The 20,292-nt window shown below is 35.7% G+C and overlaps 1 protein-coding gene across 1 annotated transcript; it reads left to right on the top strand.

Annotated features, from left to right (window-relative positions):
• The first annotated feature begins 8,720 nt into the window (after window positions 1–8,720).
• LOC139583380 (V-type proton ATPase 116 kDa subunit a 4) lies at window positions 8,721–18,026 on the top strand. The gene is made up of 18 exons (XM_071414399.1): window positions 8,721–8,925; window positions 9,178–9,306; window positions 9,424–9,536; window positions 9,706–9,832; window positions 9,980–10,062; window positions 10,148–10,241; window positions 12,254–12,466; window positions 12,580–12,730; window positions 13,446–13,579; window positions 13,826–13,986; window positions 14,079–14,172; window positions 14,514–14,632; window positions 15,035–15,242; window positions 15,562–15,666; window positions 15,848–15,925; window positions 17,015–17,132; window positions 17,513–17,684; window positions 17,911–18,026. Exons 2-18 carry the CDS (start codon window positions 9,259–9,261, stop codon window positions 17,993–17,995), a joined length of 2,103 nt encoding a protein of 700 aa, XP_071270500.1. The 5' UTR covers window positions 8,721–8,925; window positions 9,178–9,258; the 3' UTR covers window positions 17,996–18,026.
• The last annotated feature ends 2,266 nt before the right edge of the window (window positions 18,027–20,292 follow it).

Below are 20,292 nucleotides of genomic sequence, written 5' to 3'. Positions count from 1 at the left end.
GCACGCTTTGCGATGGAGGGGCAATATAACCCCTTATAAATAAAATATGTGTGGGGAGGGGATTCCGATTGTACCCTGGTAGGACACGTTATAACGCGACAGTTACTAATCCTGTATAAAGCCTACCACCTATGAGACCAGGCGGAGGTTACAGCCTAAATCTAAACTGTATTTTGTAACATGGAAATTAAGACAATTAAGCCTAAAGAAATTAGAATTATTAGAATTATTTTTTCTTTAAAAAAAATGTTTTTATTCAGATGCAGGCCTTATGTGCTCTTTTGCACAGATCAGAAAATAAGGGGTAGCCTATATCTGGCAGATGGAGAATACAGATATACATTTTACCAATCCATGTTCAATTGATTATTTCCAAGTCATGTTATTCTTAACAAATTATATCCCAGATTCACAATTATACCATTTCTAAAAAGCTTTACATTCTAAACACTGATTATTATGACACTGTCTTTATATTAAACACACTGATTATTATGGCACTGTCTTTATATTAAAAACACTGATTATTATGGCACTGTCTTTATATTAAAAACACTGATTATTATGACACTGTCTTTATATTAAACACACTGATTATTATGGCACTGTCTTTATATTAAAAACACTGATTGTTATGGCACTGTCTTTATATTCTAAACACTGATTATTATGACACTGTCTTTACATTCTAAACACTGATTATTATGGCACTGTCTTTATATTAAACACACTGATTATTATGGCACTGTCTTTATATTAAAAACACTGATTATTATGGCACTGTCTTTATATTAAAAACACTGATTATTATGACACTGTCTTTATATTAAACACACTGATTGTTATAGTACTGTCTTTATATTAAAAACACTGATTATTATGGCACTGTCTTTATATTAAAAACACTGATTATTATGGCACTGTCTTTATATTAAAAACACTGATTATTATGACACTGTCTTTATATTCTAAACACTGATTATTATGACACTGTCTTTACATTCTAAACACTGATTATTATGGCACTGTCTTTATATTAAAAACACTGATTATTATGGCACTGTCTTTCAGTAGCAGTTTGCCTCAAGAGTAGCCTCACTAGAGGCTTATAACATGATTTTGATCATGGTTTATAACATGGTTTATAACATGGCTTATAACATGGTTTATAACATGGTTTATAACATGGCTTATAACATGGTTTATAACATGGCTTATAACATGGCTTATAACATGGCTTATAACATGGCTTATAACATGGCTTATAACATGGCTTATAACATGGTTTATAACATGGTTTATAACGTGGTTTATAACGTGGTTTATAACATGGCTTACTTATTCAATGGCTTATTAAATGGCTAATCTCTATGGCTCACTCAGCCCTTATACGGCACAGTATATCATGTGGTGTTGGTGAGTACCACAGCAGCAGTGTCATTATTGATCCTGATGACACAACCACTCTTTCCATTTCATGTTTGGGCTGCCCTTCAAAAGACACATTGAAGGGTAGTCTAGCCTGTATCAGAAATGTGAGGTGCTTGCTGTGAATGTTCTTATTCCAAGACCACAACACATGGTTTTGTTATAGGATTACCTAAGGCAAATCAGGACAAGTTTGACTAAAATATGTATTCCTTTTTTCGGAGTGAAGAGATGTGTCTTGTCCAGCTGTTTTTCCAAACTGAGTCAGCTCACAACTGCATCAATGAGCTTGGGCATCTAGGACTGGTGCAATTTAAAGATGTGAGTAAAAACAACCACATTTCCAGGGAAACTTATGGAAATGTGGTATATACTATAGTAACTAAACTATGTTAACGGAAAGTTCTTTACATTTGAGGTTACTCGTCTAACCATTTTATAGTATGACTTTTTCAATATTTTTCAAGTATTGGGTATTAGTAGAAGTTAACAAAATAAACACAGACCTTTTGTAGTTGAAATAGCCCATATTAAACCGAGCACAGTATGGCTAATGGTATGAAGGTCAAATCCATTTAACTGCATGCCAGTCTAATACATATTGATTCCACCATGTACACTGGCTTAATATTGACACGTTGCTGTAAGTTGACATAATATAGAGTCATTAACACTGTAAGTTGAAATAATATAGAGTCATTAACACGGTAAGTTGAAATAATATAGAGTCATTAACACTGTAAGTTGATATAATATAGAGTCATTAACACTGTAAGTTGAAATAATATAGAGTCATTAACACTGTAAGTTGAAATAATATAGAGTCATTAACACTAAGTTGAAATAATATAGAGTCATTAACACTGTAAGTTGAAATAATATAGAGTCATTAACACTGTAAGTTGAAATAATATAGAGTCATTAACACTGTAAGTTGAAATAATATAGAGTCATTAACACCTGTTAGTTGAAATAATATAGAGTCATTAACACTGTAAGTTGAAGTAATATAGTCATTAACACTGTAAGTTGACATAATATAGAGTCATTAACACTGTAAGTTGATATAATATAGAGTCATTAACACTGTAAGTTGAAATCATATAGAGTCATTAACACTGTAAGTTGAAATAATATAGAGTCATTAACACTGTAAGTTGAAATAATATAGAGTCATTAACACTGTAAGTTTAAATAATATAGAGTCATTAACACGGTAAGTTGAAATAATATAGAGTCATTAACACTGTAAGTTGACATAATATAGAGTCATTAACACTGTAAGTTGAAATAATATAGAGTCATTAACACTGTAAGTTGAAATAATATAGAGTCATTAACACTAAGTTGAAATAATATAGAGTCATTAACACTGTAAGTTGAAATAATATAGAGTCATTAACACTGTAAGTTGAAATAATATAGAGTCATTAACACTGTAAGTTGAAATAATATAGAGTCATTAACACCTGTTAGTTGAAATAATATAGAGTCATTAACACTGTAAGTTGAAATAATATAGTCATTAACACTGTAAGTTGACATAATATAGAGTCATTAACACTGTAAGTTGATATAATATAGAGTCATTAACACTGTAAGTTGAAATCATATAGAGTCATTAACACTGTAAGTTGAAATAATATAGAGTCATTAACACTGTAAGTTGAAATAATATAGAGTCATTAACACTGTAAGTTGAAATAATATAGAGTCATTAACACGGTAAGTTGAAATAATATAGAGTCATTAACACTGTAAGTTGACATAATATAGAGTCATTAACACGGTAAGTTGAAATAATATAGAGTCATTAACACTGTAAGTTGAAATAATATAGAGTCATTAACACTAAGTTGAAATAATATAGAGTCATTAACACTGTAAGTTGAAATAATATAGAGTCATTAACACTAAGTTGAAATAATATAGAGTCATTAACACTGTAAGTTGAAATAATATAGAGTCATTAACACTAAGTTGAAATAATATAGAGTCATTAACACTGTAAGTTGAAATAATATAGAGTCATTAACACTGTAAGTTGAAATAATATAGAGTCATTAACACTGTAAGTTGAAATAATATAGAGTCATTAACACCTGTTAGTTGAAATAATATAGAGTCATTAACACTGTAAGTTGAAATAATATAGTCATTAACACTGTAAGTTGACATAATATAGAGTCATTAACACTGTAAGTTGATATAATATAGAGTCATTAACACTGTAAGTTGAAATAATATAGAGTCATTAACACTGTAAGTTGAAATAATATAGAGTCATTAACACTGTAAGTTGAAATAATATAGAGTCATTAACACTGTAAGTTGAAATAATATAGAGTCATTAACACCTGTTAGTTGAAATAATATAGAGTCATTAACACTGTAAGTTGAAATAATATAGTCATTAACACTGTAAGTTGACATAATATAGAGTCATTAACACTGTAAGTTGATATAATATAGAGTCATTAACACTGTAAGTTGAAATCATATAGAGTCATTAACACTGTAAGTTGAAATAATATAGAGTCATTAACACTGTAAGTTGAAATAATATAGAGTCATTAACACTGTAAGTTGAAATAATATAGAGTCATTAACACGGTAAGTTGAAATAATATAGAGTCATTAACACTGTAAGTTGACATAATATAGAGTCATTAACACTGTAAGTTGAAATAATATAGAGTCATTAACACTGTAAGTTGAAATAATATAGAGTCATTAACACTAAGTTGAAATAATATAGAGTCATTAACACTGTAAGTTGAAATAATATAGAGTCATTAACACTGTAAGTTGAAATAATATAGAGTCATTAACACTGTAAGTTGATATAATATAGAGTCATTAACACTGTAAGTTGAAATAATATAGAGTCATTAACACTAAGTTGAAATAATATAGAGTCATTAACACTGTAAGTTGAAATAATATAGAGTCATTAACACTGTAAGTTGAAATAATATAGTAATAAACACTGTAAGTTGATATAATATAGAGTCATTAACACTGTAAGTTGAAATAATATAGAGTCATTAACACTGTAAGTTGACATAATATAGAGTCATTAACACTGTAAGTTGAAATAATATAGAGTCATTAACACTGTAAGTTTAAATAATATAGAATCATTAACACTGTAAGTTGAAATAATATAGAGTCATTAACACTGTAAGTTGAAATAATATAGAGTCATTAACACTGTAAGTTGAAATAATATAGAGTCATTAACACTGTAAGTTGAAATAATATAGTTTCATTAACACTGTAAGTTGAAATAATATAGAGTCATTAACACCTGTTAGTTGAAATAATATAGAGTCATTAACACTGTAAGTTGAAATAATATAGTCATTAACACTGTAAGTTGACATAATATAGAGTCATTAACACTGTAAGTTGATATAATATAGAGTCATTAACACTGTAAGTTGAAATCATATAGAGTCATTAACACTGTAAGTTGAAATAATATAGAGTCATTAACACTGTAAGTTGAAATAATATAGAGTCATTAACACTGTAAGTTGAAATAATATAGAGTCATTAACACGGTAAGTTGAAATAATATAGAGTCATTAACACTGTAAGTTGACATAATATAGAGTCATTAACACTGTAAGTTGAAATAATATAGAGTCATTAACACTGTAAGTTGAAATAATATAGAGTCATTAACACTAAGTTGAAATAATATAGAGTCATTAACACTGTAAGTTGAAATAATATAGAGTCATTAACACTGTAAGTTGAAATAATATAGAGTCATTAACACTGTAAGTTGAAATAATATAGAGTCATTAACACCTGTTAGTTGAAATAATATAGAGTCATTAACACTGTAAGTTGAAATAATATAGTCATTAACACTGTAAGTTGACATAATATAGAGTCATTAACACTGTAAGTTGATATAATATAGAGTCATTAACACTGTAAGTTGAAATCATATAGAGTCATTAACACTGTAAGTTGAAATAATATAGAGTCATTAACACTGTAAGTTGAAATAATATAGAGTCATTAACACTGTAAGTTGAAATAATATAGAGTCATTAACACGGTAAGTTGAAATAATATAGAGTCATTAACACTGTAAGTTGACATAATATAGAGTCATTAACACTGTAAGTTGAAATAATATAGAGTCATTAACACTGTAAGTTGAAATAATATAGAGTCATTAACACTAAGTTGAAATAATATAGAGTCATTAACACTGTAAGTTGAAATAATATAGAGTCATTAACACTGTAAGTTGAAATAATATAGAGTCATTAACACTGTAAGTTGATATAATATAGAGTCATTAACACTGTAAGTTGAAATAATATAGAGTCATTAACACTAAGTTGAAATAATATAGAGTCATTAACACTGTAAGTTGAAATAATATAGAGTCATTAACACTGTAAGTTGAAATAATATAGAGTCATAAACACTGTAAGTTGATATAATATAGAGTCATTAACACTGTAAGTTGAAATAATATAGAGTCATTAACACTGTAAGTTGAAATAATATAGAGTCATTAACACTGTAAGTTGAAATAATATAGAGTCATTAACACTGTAAGTTGACATAATATAGAGTCATTAACACTGTAAGTTGAAATAATATAGAGTCATTAACACTGTAAGTTGAAATAATATAGAATCATTAACACTGTAAGTTGAAATAATATAGAGTCATTAACACTGTAAGTTGAAATAATATAGAGTCATTAACACTGTAAGTTGAAATAATATAGAGTCATTAACACTGTAAGTTGAAATAATATAGAGTCATTAACACTGTAAGTTGACATAATATAGAGTCATTAACACTGTAAGTTAACATAATATAGAGTCATTAACACTGTAAGTTGAAATAATATAGAGTCATTAACACTGTAAGTTGAAATAATATAGAGTCATTAACACTGTAAGTTGACATAATATAGAGTCATTAACACTGTAAGTTGAAATAATATAGAGTCATTAACACTGTAAGTTGAAATAATATAGAGTCATTAACACTGTAAGTTGAAATAATATAGAGTCATTAACACTGTAAGTTGACATAATATAGAGTCATTAACACTGTAAGTTGAAATAATATAGAGTCATTAACACTGTAAGTTGAAATAATATAGAGTCATTAACACTATAAGTTGACATAATATAGAGTCATTAAAACTAAGTTGAAATAATATAGAGTCATTAACACTGTAAGTTGAAATAATATAGAGTCATTAACACTGTAAGTTGAAATAATATAGAGTCATTAACACTGTAAGTTGATATAATATAGAGTCATTAACACTGTAAGTTGAAATAATATAGAGTCATTAACACTGTAAGTTGAAATAATATAGAGTCATTAACACTGTAAGTTGAAATAATATAGAGTCATTAACACTGTAAGTTGACATAATATAGAGTCATTAACACTGTAAGTTGAAATAATATAGAGTCATTAACACTGTAAGTTGAAATAATATAGAGTCATTAACACTGTAAGTTGAAATAATATAGAGTCATTAACACTGTAAGTTGACATAATATAGAGTCATTAACACTGTAAGTTGAAATAATATAGAGTCATTAACACTGTAAGTTGAAATAATATAGAGTCATTAACACTATAAGTTGACATAATATAGAGTCATTAACACTGTAAGTTGACATAATATAGAGTCATTAACACTGTAAGTTGAAATAATATAGAGTCATTAACACTGTAAGTTGAAATAATATAGAGTCATTAACACTAAGTTGAAATAATATAGAGTCATTAACACTGTAAGTTGAAATAATATAGAGTCATTAACACTGTAAGTTGAAATAATATAGAGTCATTAACACTGTAAGTTGATATAATATAGAGTCATTAACACTGTAAGTTGAAATAATATAGAGTCATTAACACTAAGTTGAAATAATATAGAGTCATTAACACTGTAAGTTGAAATAATATAGAGTCATTAACACTGTAAGTTGAAATAATATAGAGTCATTAACACTGTAAGTTGATATAATATAGAGTCATTAACACTGTAAGTTGAAATAATATAGAGTCATTAACACTGTAAGTTGAAATAATATAGAGTCATTAACACTGTAAGTTGAAATAATATAGAGTCATTAACACTGTAAGTTGACATAATATAGAGTCATTAAAGGAAAAAGTTGAACCTATCCAAATTCTTGTGCGTTCTAATGACAAATAACATGTGAAACGTGGAGATACTGTGTTTTACATGTGTAGGTCTATTGATTCCCCTCTCACATTAAGGTTAATATATTTTGCCTGTAAAGAACCTTCCCAAAAATATTTCATTATGTTTGTGCACAAACCAACAATTACACATTCACCATGCAAAAACAAACGGTTACTTTTACGCATACTTACTTTAATGCAATTACATAACTGATCGTATTAAAACGCGATTGTTAATTTATGTGGTGGGAGGGGAAGCTGAGTTTAGATCTGTAGATGAGAACTTCAACCCAGAGCAATTCAGTTTGGTTACAGTACTTAGTTCAGTGTGAGTTTTTGTTTTCTATTGAAGGTAAACACTTCACACAGAATATGAGAAAATAGTTTACACTGAAGTCATTATGTGAACTGCAACCGAGGCTACTAACACCTAACACATGTCAACCAATTTAAGTATATATTTTCATATGTTTTAGCTAAATCCTGGAACAGTCGCCTTTCAGCGCAGATTTGTGAAGGAGGTGAAGAAATGTGAGGAGATGGAGAGAATTCTTCGTAAGTATGTGGTTTTTAAAGGAAGATTTAAAATAGGAGTCTGGACAAATGCCCCTTCTAAATAAATACCTAGAAAATCCCCTCTCTAAACATTGGGCTCATTTCTACTAGGGTTCTTGGAAAATGAGGTTGTCAAATCAAACATCCCCATCCCAGCAGACTTTACCAGTGAGACAATACCTTTTCCACGAGATGTTCTGGATTTAGAGGTAAGATGCTTGCTCTCATAGTTGGTCGGATTCTTTCCCAGCTGTGTCATCATTAGTTTGATGTAACTTGTTTATACCAAGTTAGGCCAATGACAACCATTTAATACAATGAACTCATTTTGCAATCCCCCTTTCTCCATGTATGTTAAAGTCTAGCTTAATTCGTGTTATGATATGGGAGGAAGGTTAGTGTTAGGACATAGACAAACACACTACCAGGATGCACTTCCACACTTCATCCCCAGGTGGCAGCAGCAACCAGGTCACGGTCTGTGCTCTACCAGGAAGCCTTGATAAGCACTACAGGTGGTGCCAATCAGGTTTGATTGGCAATGCGTGACGAGAGGCCTCTCGGCTTGTTTGGAGTTGTTTTGTGTTGGTTCACCTCTTTAGTTTAGGCATGCCTCTTTGTAGTTTTTTTTTTGTATATATTTACTTTGGGTCACCACTTTGAATGGATACTAATCTGCTTGGACTGGCTGACAATGGGAGTCATGGCTGAGCTGGCCCTGGACCTCAGGTAAGGTGACTGTCTTCTGGGCACAGGCTCTGACCACCTGGTCGCATATGCTTATGTCTCATATTTATTAAACATATCTAATCAAGTTACAGACCATGTAGCTAGGCCTAAGACCCCTAGACATAATGAGTGCAGCAAACCCAGTAGGCTAGTTATGTTAATGTAACTGGTTTATACCAAGTTAGTCCAATGACTACCGTTTAATACAATAAACTCATGTTGGGATCCCCTTTTTCTCCATGTATGTTACAGTCTAGCTTTGATAAACTGGAGCAGGAGCTGAAGGAGATCAACTCAAACCGAGACACCCTCAGGCAGAACTTCACTCAACTAATGGAGATCAACCATCTCCTGCAGATGACTGATGACTTTTTTGAGGAGGTAAATGACTGACTGCATTTGACTTATGTCCTCCTAACAAATACTGGGATGGAAAGAAGAATGTTATAAAGAATGATAGCATAAACAGTCCTGTTTCTTCTCATGTTGTGCCTATAGGCTGAGTCCCAGCTTTCCATCTCTGAGCTTCCTTCTGAAGACTCGGTGTACTCTTCCAGGGTGACAAGCCGACGCACCAGTTACACCAGCACCAACGGACCCCTGAAACTTGGGTGAATTATTAGCCTAATGTTACTAGTTAGGCTAACCACAAAACAACACTGGAATTGGTTTAAAGTAGGGGCCACCACCCTACTTTTTTTTCAGGTTGCTATCAGGTTGTAGAGACATCAGATAACCAAGTAAAGTATTTGATGCCTTCCTTTTCTATCCCCATGGCAGGTTTGTTGCAGGAGTAATCAAGCATGAACGTTTCCCTGCCTTCGAAAAGATCCTGTGGCGACTGTTTCATGGAAACTTTGTCCTCCGCCATGCTGAAATCAAGCCCCATGAGGAGGAGAACATGGCTGTAAGGAAATGGTTCACTATAAAGCACATGTTCAAACATAAGGATCTCCTCTATTTAAAGGCAAACAACCATTAAACAAAAAGGTTGTTCATTAGCTTATAATTGCAGATGCGTGTTAAGTAAACAAACATTGTTTTATGCTCACAGGAGGATCCAGTGAAGAAGGATGTGTTCGTAGTATTTGTCCAAGGAGACCAGATCAGAGGAAAGATCAGAAAGCTTTGTGATGGGTGAGTGAAAAGATCCCTTGAGTATGTCAAAAGCCTTGAAAATAAGTAAATTAGCAAAAAATATTAATATTATGTTCTACTTCAGGTTTCATGCCAGCATGTATCCATGTCCCAACAATGCGTACGCAAGAAAGGAAATGAGAACAAACGCCAACACACGCATCGAAGACCTTCGATTGGTAAAAGTTCATTATAGAATCCTTTGACAATGAAGCTGCTCCCGAGCGGCACAGCGGTCTAAGGCATCACTACAGACCCTGGTTCGATTCCAGGCTGTATCACAACCGGCCGTGATTGGGAGTACCATAGGGCAGCACACAATTGGCCCAGCGTCGTCCGGGTTAGGGTTTGGCCGGGGTAGGCCATCATTGTAAATAAAAATGTGTTCTTAACTGACTTGCCTAGTTAAATAAAGGTATGCATGCGAATACATACAGTTGAAGTGGGAAGTTTACATGCACTTAGGTTGGAGTCATTAAAACTCGCTTTTCAACCACTCCACAAATTTCTTGTTAACAAACTATAGTTTTGGCAAGTCGGTTAGGACATCTACTTTGTGCATGACACAAGTAATGTTTCCAACATTTGTTTACAGACAGATTATTTCACTTAAAATTCACAGTATCACAATTCCAGTGGGTCAGGAGTTTACATACACTAAGCTCACTGTGCCTTTGAACAGCTTGGAAAAATCCAGAAAATGACGTCATGGCTTTAGAAGCTTCTAATAAGCTAATTGACATCATTTGAGTCAATTGGAAGTGTACCTGTGGATGTATTTCAAGGCCTACCTTCAAACTCAGTGTCTCTTTGCTTGACATCATGGGAAAATCAAACCAAGACCTCAGAAAAGAATTGTAGACCTCCACAAGTCTGGTTCATCCTTGAGAGCAATTTCTAAACGCCTGAATGTACCACGTTCATCTGTACAAACAATAGTATGCAAGTATAAACACCATGGGACCACGCAGCCGTCAAAAGTTCTGTCTCCTAGAGATTAACGTACTTTGGTGCGAAAAGTGCAAATCAATCCTAGAACAACAGCAAGTACCTTGTGAAGATGCTGGAGGAAACGGGTACAAAAGTATCTATATCCACAGTAAAACAAGCCCTATATCGACATAACCTGAAAGGCCGCTCAGCAAGGAAGAAGCCACTGCTCCAAAACTGCCATAAAAAAGCCAGACTACAGTTTGCAACTGCACATGGGGACAACGATCATACTTTTTGGAGAAATGTCCACTGGTCTGATGAAACAAAAATAGAACTGTTTGGCCATAATGACCATCGTTATGTTTGGAGGAAAAAGGGGGAGGCTTGTGAGCTGAAGAACCCCATCCCAACTGTGAAGCACGGGCGTGGCAGCATCATGTTGTGGGGGTGCTTTTCTGCAGGAGGGACAGGTGCACTTCACAAAATAGATGGCATCATGAGAGAGGAAAATTATGAGGATATATTGAAGCAACATCTCAAGGCATCAGTCAGGAAGTTAAAGCTTGGTCGCAAATGGGTCTTCCAAATGGACAATGACCCCAAGCATACTTCCAAAGTTGTGGCAAAATGGCTTAAGGGAAACAAAGTCAAGGTATTGGAGTGGCCATCACAAAGCCCTGACCTCAATCCTATGGAAAATTTGTGGGCAGAACTGAAAAAACTTGTGCGAGCAAGGAGGCCTACAAACTTGACTCAGTTACACCAGCTCTGTCCGGAGGAATGTGCCAAAATTAACCCAACTTATTGTGGAAGGCTACCCGAAACGTTTGACCCAAGTTAAACTATTTAAAGGCCAAGCTACCAAGTACTAATTGAGTGTATGTAAACTTCCACTGGGAATGTGATGAAAGAAATAAAGCTGAAATAAATAATTCTCTCTACTATTGTTCTGACATTTCACATTCTTAAAATAAAGTGGTGATCCTAACTGACCTAAGACAGGGAATTTTTACTCGGATTAAATGTCAGGAATTGTGGAAAAACTGAGTTTAAATGTATTTGGATAAGGTGTATGTAAACTTTCGACTTCAACTGTACATTAAATGTCAGTAATATGTCAGGACTTTCTCTATCCTGCTTTAATTAGTCCTAATGTAATGTCACAGATGGAAGTAGAACAATATTTTAAATAAGAGGTTAGAGGGATGGAAGAAAACAAAACACTTTTCTTTCTTTCTGGTCATTAATCTTCTGTCAGGTCCTGAAGAGGACAGAGGAGTTCCGTGCGACTGTCCTGACTGCAGCAGCAGCCAACCTCCAGGAGTGGACCACTAAAGTAAAGAAGATGAAGGCCATCTATTACACATTGAACCTGTGTAACATAGACATCACACAGAAGCTGATTGTTGCTGAGATTTGGTGTCCAGTGTCTGACCTAAACTCTGTGCACACTGCACTGATACATGGATCAGTAAGTCTCCCAAACTTGCTTAAATGACTCAGCATTCAGGGTGTACATGCAGATTTTTTAAAATGAACTGTGTGTGTTTATCTTTCTGTGTGTTGGTGCTCTTTTAACATTAGGAGCAGAGCGGCTCCAGTCTTAGCCCCGTCGTGAACAGAATCCAAACCCAGCAGACACCCCCAACATTCAACAGGGTTAACTCCTTTACCTCAGGTTTCCAGAGCATCATTGATGCCTATGGGGTCGGCAACTATCAGGAAATAAACCCAGGTAACAACACCACATCTCCTGTGTGCGCTTGATTTACATTGGAGTGTGCACTTTGGGGACTTCCATTTGATCACCCTGTTGCAGGAGAACATTCCCGCAATGCAGGAACTGTAAAACTTGTAGTGTATTTGAGGATTAAAAGGCTTCTGAAGTTTGTAATTTCCACATTGAAATTTCAGACTTGATTTTCCTTCATGAAAAATGTATCTACCTCTACAAACATTTTCATTCGTTACAATCCACATTTCCTGTTGCTGCAGGATTATTTTCCTGCTGTAGCAAACTGGTTCAAATTTAAGATCCTACGTGTGTATTTAGAAGTATTTGACTTTTTTTTTTAAATTAGGCAAGTCAGTTAAGAACAAATTCTTATTTACAATGACGGCCTACCCAGGCCAAACCCTCCACTAACCCGGTCGACGCTGGGCGAATTGTGCGCCGCCCTATGGGACTCCCGATCACGGCCGGTTGTGATACAGCTTGGGATTGAACCCGATCTGTAGTGATGCCTCTAGCACTGTAATGCAGTGCCTTAGACCGCTGCGCCACTCAGGATCCCTTAATGACATAATGTGACTGACCCAGATCTGATTAGCCTTTGTTTGTTTCCTTTTTTAGCTGTTGGTAATATTGTAAAGAATAAGAGAAGTCCCTCAAGTCGTTTTGGCAGAGATCACAACTATTGAAATCCTGTTCGAATGTGATATCTTTTCAGCTCCATACACCATGGTGACCTTCCCCTTCCTGTTTGCGGTCATGTTTGGAGACTGTGGTCACGGTCTCGTCATGACTCTGCTCGCTTTATGGCTGATCCTACACCAAGAACACTTCAGGAAGCTGAAGAATGAGGTATGAAAAGCACTCTGTCAGAGGATGGTCTGAGCCCTGAGGATGAATAGTATATGTCAAGTCAATTGTGTTGTTTAAGTGCCACTAGTGAAAAGTCAACTTTTGAAGCTGTAAATGTGATGTTGTACAAAATGTTAGTGGAAACATTTTTTTTTTTTTTTTAATGAGGGTGTTACAACTACACTAACATTGAAAGACAATGCGGTGCATTGTTTTGACTGTAACGTTAGTTACTCGTCCCTGCAGCTGATTGACATGCTGGTGGATGGACGCTACATTATATTCCTGATGGGCCTCTTCTCCATATACACTGGCCTCATCTACAACGACTGCTTCTCCAAGTCCTTCAACGTCTTTGGATCCTCGTGGAGCGTCCGACCCATGTTCCATCCACACGGCCCGTGGACGTGAGTTTCCTCCTTTATTAAAGCTGTAATAGTATTGTAACAAATGAGTTGGAATAACAATGTAAATTGTTTGTTTTGTTCTTTCTCCCCAGTAATGACACGTTGCATGACTCAGGCCATCTTCATCTGGACCCCCTGGTGTCTGGAGTCTACTCTGGCAATCCCTACCCATTTGGTGTTGACCCGGTTAGTGTGTGCAAACTCTTCTAACCCCACATAGATTTAAGGGCGAAGTGTCAAATATATTGATCTCTATTTGCAGTTGTGAAAAAAAGTGAACAGCATTGTGTTACTGTTCATATCATGTCATGAAAAGTGCTTTTCTCTGCTACTCAGTAAGGTGGGCTTTCCTTCAGTGTATTTTATTCTGGGTTTTGTTTCTTTCGTGCATTTTGTATTATAAATGCTTGAGTATTAAGTTATTAACCAGCTGGGATGCAGTTACTTAACTTTTTTAATTAAAGATGATCTTATATACAATGTAACCTGATCCAACTTTTTCTATTTCAAACTGATGTCTGATACAGATTTGGAATATTGCATCGAATAAGCTGTCGTTCCTGAACTCTTACAAGATGAAGATGTCTGTTATCATGGGAGTGGCCCACATGCTCTTTGGAGTCACTCTGAGTCTGGTGAACTACATGTAAGTAAAGTGCTTCCCAGACAGGAAGCGAAACTCCCCAAGTTCGCCAAAATAGAGCAGATTCCTATTTTCTCCGCCTCCGCCAGGTGGCTTTCACGAGCACCGCCGACTACTCCTCCTGGATATAATTCCACCCCCCGCCTAGCTCCTTTGAAAGTGAATAGGAAACTCTGTCGCCGATTCCTGTTTGGCAAGCCCTTAATACTAACACAGAGGCAGGAATATCACTGTGATAATTTCATGTAAGAGTAACAGGGTAATAAAGAAAAGTACATGTATTTTTGCCAGGAGAACTACAGTACTTACAAAAACACTGTACAGCACTGTTTATGATAAACCAGTACACTGTCACTTAAAATGTAGTGCCAACTGATTGCCTCCAACTGTATCGTTTCATTGCAGATTCTTCAGAAACTTAAAGGATGTTGCGTTGCAGTTCATTCCAGAGGTGATTTTCATGCTCTCTCTGTTTGGATACCTGATCTTCCTCATCCTCTACAAGTGGTGTGTAGTGATGAAGTCTGAATCTGCTCCTAGCATCCTGCTCCTCTTCATCAACATGATACTCTTTGACTACAGCTCTGAGGGCACTGTACTTTACAGAACACAGGTACAATGGGTTTCTTCAACCTAAAATGTCATGGGTTCTTAAAATATAATTTGCCGGTTCATTTCCCAGATTGGAACACATATACATACTCAAATGTATGCACTCACTGTGCTTTAAGACCTTTGGATAGAATACTCTGCTAAGTGACATAATGTAATCATGTTTTTCATCCAAGGAAATCACAGAAATTGTTTCAATTTAACGTATGCATTTGGACACAAAAAAATAATAGATGCCCAGACGCAACATAAACCTGGCTATGCATTAAGTTCTAAGCAAAAACTGTAATTTTCTCATTTTTAAACATTTTATTATACAGAGACCTGTGCAAATATTTCTGGTGGTTGTTGCTGTGCTTATGGTGCCTTGGCTACTGTTTGCCAAGCCCCTGCTCTTGTATAGAAAACACAAGCTATCAAAGCTGGTAAGTCAACTAGATTAGAATAATGCATTTTATAAGTAGACGTTTGTGATCAAAAGTATTGGATTGACAAGGCTGTTTTTTTTTATATCAATGTGTACTCTGTAAGTGACTGTTCTTGCCTATATAACTGCCATTAAAATACATGTTTTTATGAAAATTAATATAATAATGATTCCAACAGAAGCCCTCAACAAACAAGCTTCCCATGCAGGTTTCTGGGATCTCCAACCAAGAGGCTTCAGATAGCAGGAAAGAGAAGGTAAGTCACTTCTAAAACAAGTGTCTAGAAATAAATATACATGGTCAGAAAATATGTTCTGTAATTTATCATAGCTATGTGTTTTGCAAATGCCATTAAATGTTAAAAATATAACTTTATTGTATTAAATAGCAATAATAAGAAATATTGTAAAAAATAAATAAAAAAAGAACCAGAATCTCAATTGGTGGGAACGAAATGGAGCAAGTCACATCCACTGGAGTTCTAAGTGATGAAAAGGTATCCTGGAAAGATCATATTCAATTTGTCTGCAGCAAAGTGATGAAAACTGTAGGTATCATCAGAAAGATTAGTGGTTTGGTTAATCAGGCTTGCTTCCTAACTCTATACTATAGCTTAATTTACCCATATCTCATTTCCTGTAATATTAGGCCAGTACATATGCCTCCTACCCAGACAAATTACTCATCATGCAAAATACATGTGCAAGACTAGCCGCCTCCTCTAGATTCCTGGCTCCATCTGCACCTTTGTTAAATAAACTCGATATCGTGTCTATTTACAACATTAATGTACACCAGTTATTAACTTTCATCTACAACTACTCATACCTTCCAGACAGTTTACCTTTCAATGGATTATTCCAGGTTCATTCTGAAATCCATCTATATAACACAAGACACTGCGATAACCTTCACCTTCCCTACTGCTACATCTCCAATAGTCAATTCTCTATCAGATACAGAGGTACCATACTCAAGCAAAGAAAGGGGATCAGCCTGATGAACCAAACTACCCAATAATCCCCTCTGTAGCCTAACTCTCTCACTGTCTCACTCTCTCTCTCACACACACACACACACACACACACACACACACACACACACACACACACACACACACACGCGCACAGTGTTTCTTGTATACTGACTACATTATGTATAATTAATATGCTGTTTAACTAATTTCAAGAAACGTTTGTTTTTGTACTTATATTTGTGGTGTGGTTTTCATATCAGCACTTGTAGGCTTCCAACCTCACCTGCACACTATTTTTACCAGGTTTTTATCTCTACTGTTTTGTCTTTCACTTTTGTTTGGTGTGAAAAAAGCCTTTTCTCATTGCAGGTCAGTATGGCTGACATTTTCGTGTACCAGGGCATCCACACCATCGAGTACTGCCTGGGCTGCATCTCCAACACAGCCTCCTACCTCCGCCTGTGGGCTCTCAGTCTAGCTCATGCTGGTAGTGTATTATTCTGCACAACACAATAAAAGCTATATCCATGTGGCTGTTATGGCTATGACCTTGCCTCCGCTCGACTTTCTGATCCCCATAGTGAAAAGGATGACATAAGATGGTGTATAGAGTAAACTTCAATAGCAATCATTCCAGGATTTAAAATAAATAAATAAGTAGTTACATTTAAGTCATTCAGCAGATGCTCTTAAGTGCCATGCTCAAGGGCCATTAACAGGCTATTCAACTAATCGGTTCTGGGATTCAAACCAGTGACCTTTCGGTTACTGGCCCAACGCTCCAAACTGCTAGGCTACCTGCCATCACCTGTTATGTTCAAATTCATTTAACTGTATTCTATGTTCCTGTGTATGTTGTCTGTGTAGAGCTGTCTGAGGTGCTGTGGAAGATGGTTCTGCAGGTGGCTCTGAGGGTCACCTCGGGGATGGGTTCTGTTCTGCTGGCAGTGACCTTTGCTGCCTTCACTGTCCTCACAGTCACCATTCTCCTGGTCATGGAGGGTCTCTCTGCCTTCCTCCACGCCCTACGGCTGCACTGGTAGGGACAAGCGATACAAACACACATGCATCTCCAAGCGCAAATGCGCACAATCACACATACACACCTGATATAGCCTTTGGATTCTGCAGCACTTCATCCACGTACAGACCTTCAGCTTATTGACACAACTGAAGCAGCAATGATGTAAAGAATATAACAAGTGAATTACACTTGAGTGATATTTCCAAAGGTTATGTTTTTCTGTCTCATTTGTCTTTTACAGGGTTGAATTCCAAAACAAGTTCTACAAAGGATCTGGGTACAAGTTCACACCGCTTTCCTTCGACAGGATGAGAGACATGCAGTGATTTCAGATAGATAAACGTGTTATTGCTACGAGTCCGTTCTCATATTCATTTATTGTTTATGTTGATATGTCTTTGTGTTAGTCATTGATCACATTAAGTTGTTTTCGGTATGTAGATCGTACTCTATAACTGTCGCAATGGAATGAAAAATCTGTGCAAGCAAGGTGCAGCATTTGCCACAAGATGGCAGCACACAATTATTAGTCAGTCATGGTTCTAAAAGTAGGCAACATAAGAATTGCCAAAAGAACACAATAAATACAAGGAGATTTAGATGAGCATCTACTTCCGGAAATGTCTTAAGAGTTGAATTAGATTAAAAAACAATGAACAACATTTAGATCCAACAATAGTGCACAAAACATTAAGGACACCTTTCTAATATTGAGTTGCACCCGGCCCCTTTTTCGTGGAAGGCTTCAAAAGCATTCCACAGGGATGCTGGCCCATGTTGACTCCACTGCTTCCCACAGTTGTGTCAAGTTGGATGGATGTCCTCTGGGTGGTGGACCATTCTTGATACACATGGGGAAACTGTTGAGTGTGAAACCCAGCAGCGTTATAGTTCTTGACACAAACCGGTGAGCCTGGCACTTACTACCGTACGCCATTCAAAGGCACTTCAATATTTCTTCTTTCCCATTCACCCTCTGAATGGCACACATACACAATCCATGTCTCAATTGTCTCAAGGGTTAAAAATCCTTCTTTAACCTGTCTCATCTACACTGATTGAAGTGGAATTAACAAGTGACATCAATAAGGGATCATAGCTTTCACATGGATTTACCTGGTCAGTCTATGTCATTGGAAAGAGCAGGTGTTCTTAATGTTTTGTACGCTCAGTTTATATCTGTGAAATGTCTTGGGATAGAGCAGGGAAATGTTATTCTGTTGTGATTGTCTGTAGGGATTCTTCTTGTACATGCTTAGTGCATTGAAATTCAAATCCCAAACCAATCAGTGTATCTGTTGCCTTGCAAGAGGTTTCATATTAAGAGTGTAATAATAGTGTATATCTTTGGGTTCAAGGGAAGTTGAACCCAATCCCTTCAGCTAAATAAATACTTTCTTGTATAAACTAATTGGTCCTAATAGGCCAAAGATTAAATTAGAGAGAGTAGATGTATCTATAGATTTGGTGGATAGATTAGTTAGTTGTGGATGTGCTACATTTGATCAATATCTTGTCCACCGTGCTTCTACACCTGCATTGCTTGCTGTTTGGGGTTTTAGGCTGGGTTTCTGTACAGCACTTCGAGATATTAGCTGATGTACGAAGGGCTATATAAAATAAACTTGATTTGATTTGAAGAAAGAACTGCATCATTACCTAAACATCAACATTAGAATGCTCCCTTGAAGGAACCACCATGGAATGCAGGCTAAATCTGCAGAGATATTTAGGCTAGTTGTTAAAGTAAAAACATTCAGTGTAAAAAAACAACCTTTTGCAGTGAAGAGAAACACATACGGTTTCAGCTCACTTCATTGCCTTTCAACCGCTTCAGGAAAGGCGATTCCCTGGTTACCTTGAAGAATAACAGTTGACCTACATGGCCACTGAGATTGCCAATAACAATCGTCAGCTACATAAAACATTTTAAAGAATCAAGTAGCACATTCATATTCATAGCTCAAAATGGATGCTCACAACAAATACATTAACGACCATCTAAAGACAGACCAAGTGCATTCAGCTATCAGTGACCAAGTCTATAACACAGCTGTGAAACCATACTGGACACAGTGGGTATCCTGGCCCTTTCCCATCCTTATGTATGCCACAGTTTATTCTAAGCATTGCAGTATATGGCTGTGTTCCTTTGTCTTTGCAAAAAAGAGGAGGGTTGTGATTATGACGGTGATCTCAGAGACTGACTGCACAAGCGCTTCAGATGTTTATTAGACATTTATAAATCGTATTTTATTTCTATGGTACCAGGTGATCTTGTGCCAATACCTAGGAGTTCTGTCAACATGACTATAACACACAGCTTATTATTATTACTACACAACATTAAGTGTTGAGGTCAGTTCCATCCATTTACAAGCAATGTTCCCTCTACTTTCTTTTGGCCACTGAGCGAATGTCAGGTCTGCTGAGCGCAAACTTGAATATTGTGAAAATTCTGTGCAACTTCCGGCTCTCGTTTACTGTGAACACTGAGGCTGTAGCTGCTTTAAGTTACAGTTTTACTGTGAACACTGAGGCTGTACCCGCTTTAAGTTACAGTTTTACTGTGAACACTGAGGCTGTAGCTGCTTTAAGTTAGTTTTACTGTGAACATTGAGGC

This window comes from Salvelinus alpinus, chromosome 8, assembly GCF_045679555.1.
Source record: "Salvelinus alpinus chromosome 8, SLU_Salpinus.1, whole genome shotgun sequence".
NCBI lineage: Eukaryota > Metazoa > Chordata > Actinopteri > Salmoniformes > Salmonidae > Salvelinus > Salvelinus alpinus.
The sequence above is the reverse complement of the archived record's forward strand: the minus strand, read 5'-3'. Positions and strand labels throughout refer to the sequence as shown.

Excerpts from the sequence above, each read along its gene's own strand:
- LOC139583380 (XM_071414399.1), top strand. The coding sequence starts at position 9,259 with ATGGAGATCAACCATCTCCTGCAGATGACTGATGACTTTTTTGAGGAG. Across the intron at positions 9,307-9,423 it reads CTGATGACTTTTTTGAGGAG|GCTGAGTCCCAGCTTTCCAT; the intron begins GTAAATGACTGA and ends TTGTGCCTATAG. Across the intron at positions 10,063-10,147 it reads ATCAGAAAGCTTTGTGATGG|GTTTCATGCCAGCATGTATC; the intron begins GTGAGTGAAAAG and ends GTTCTACTTCAG.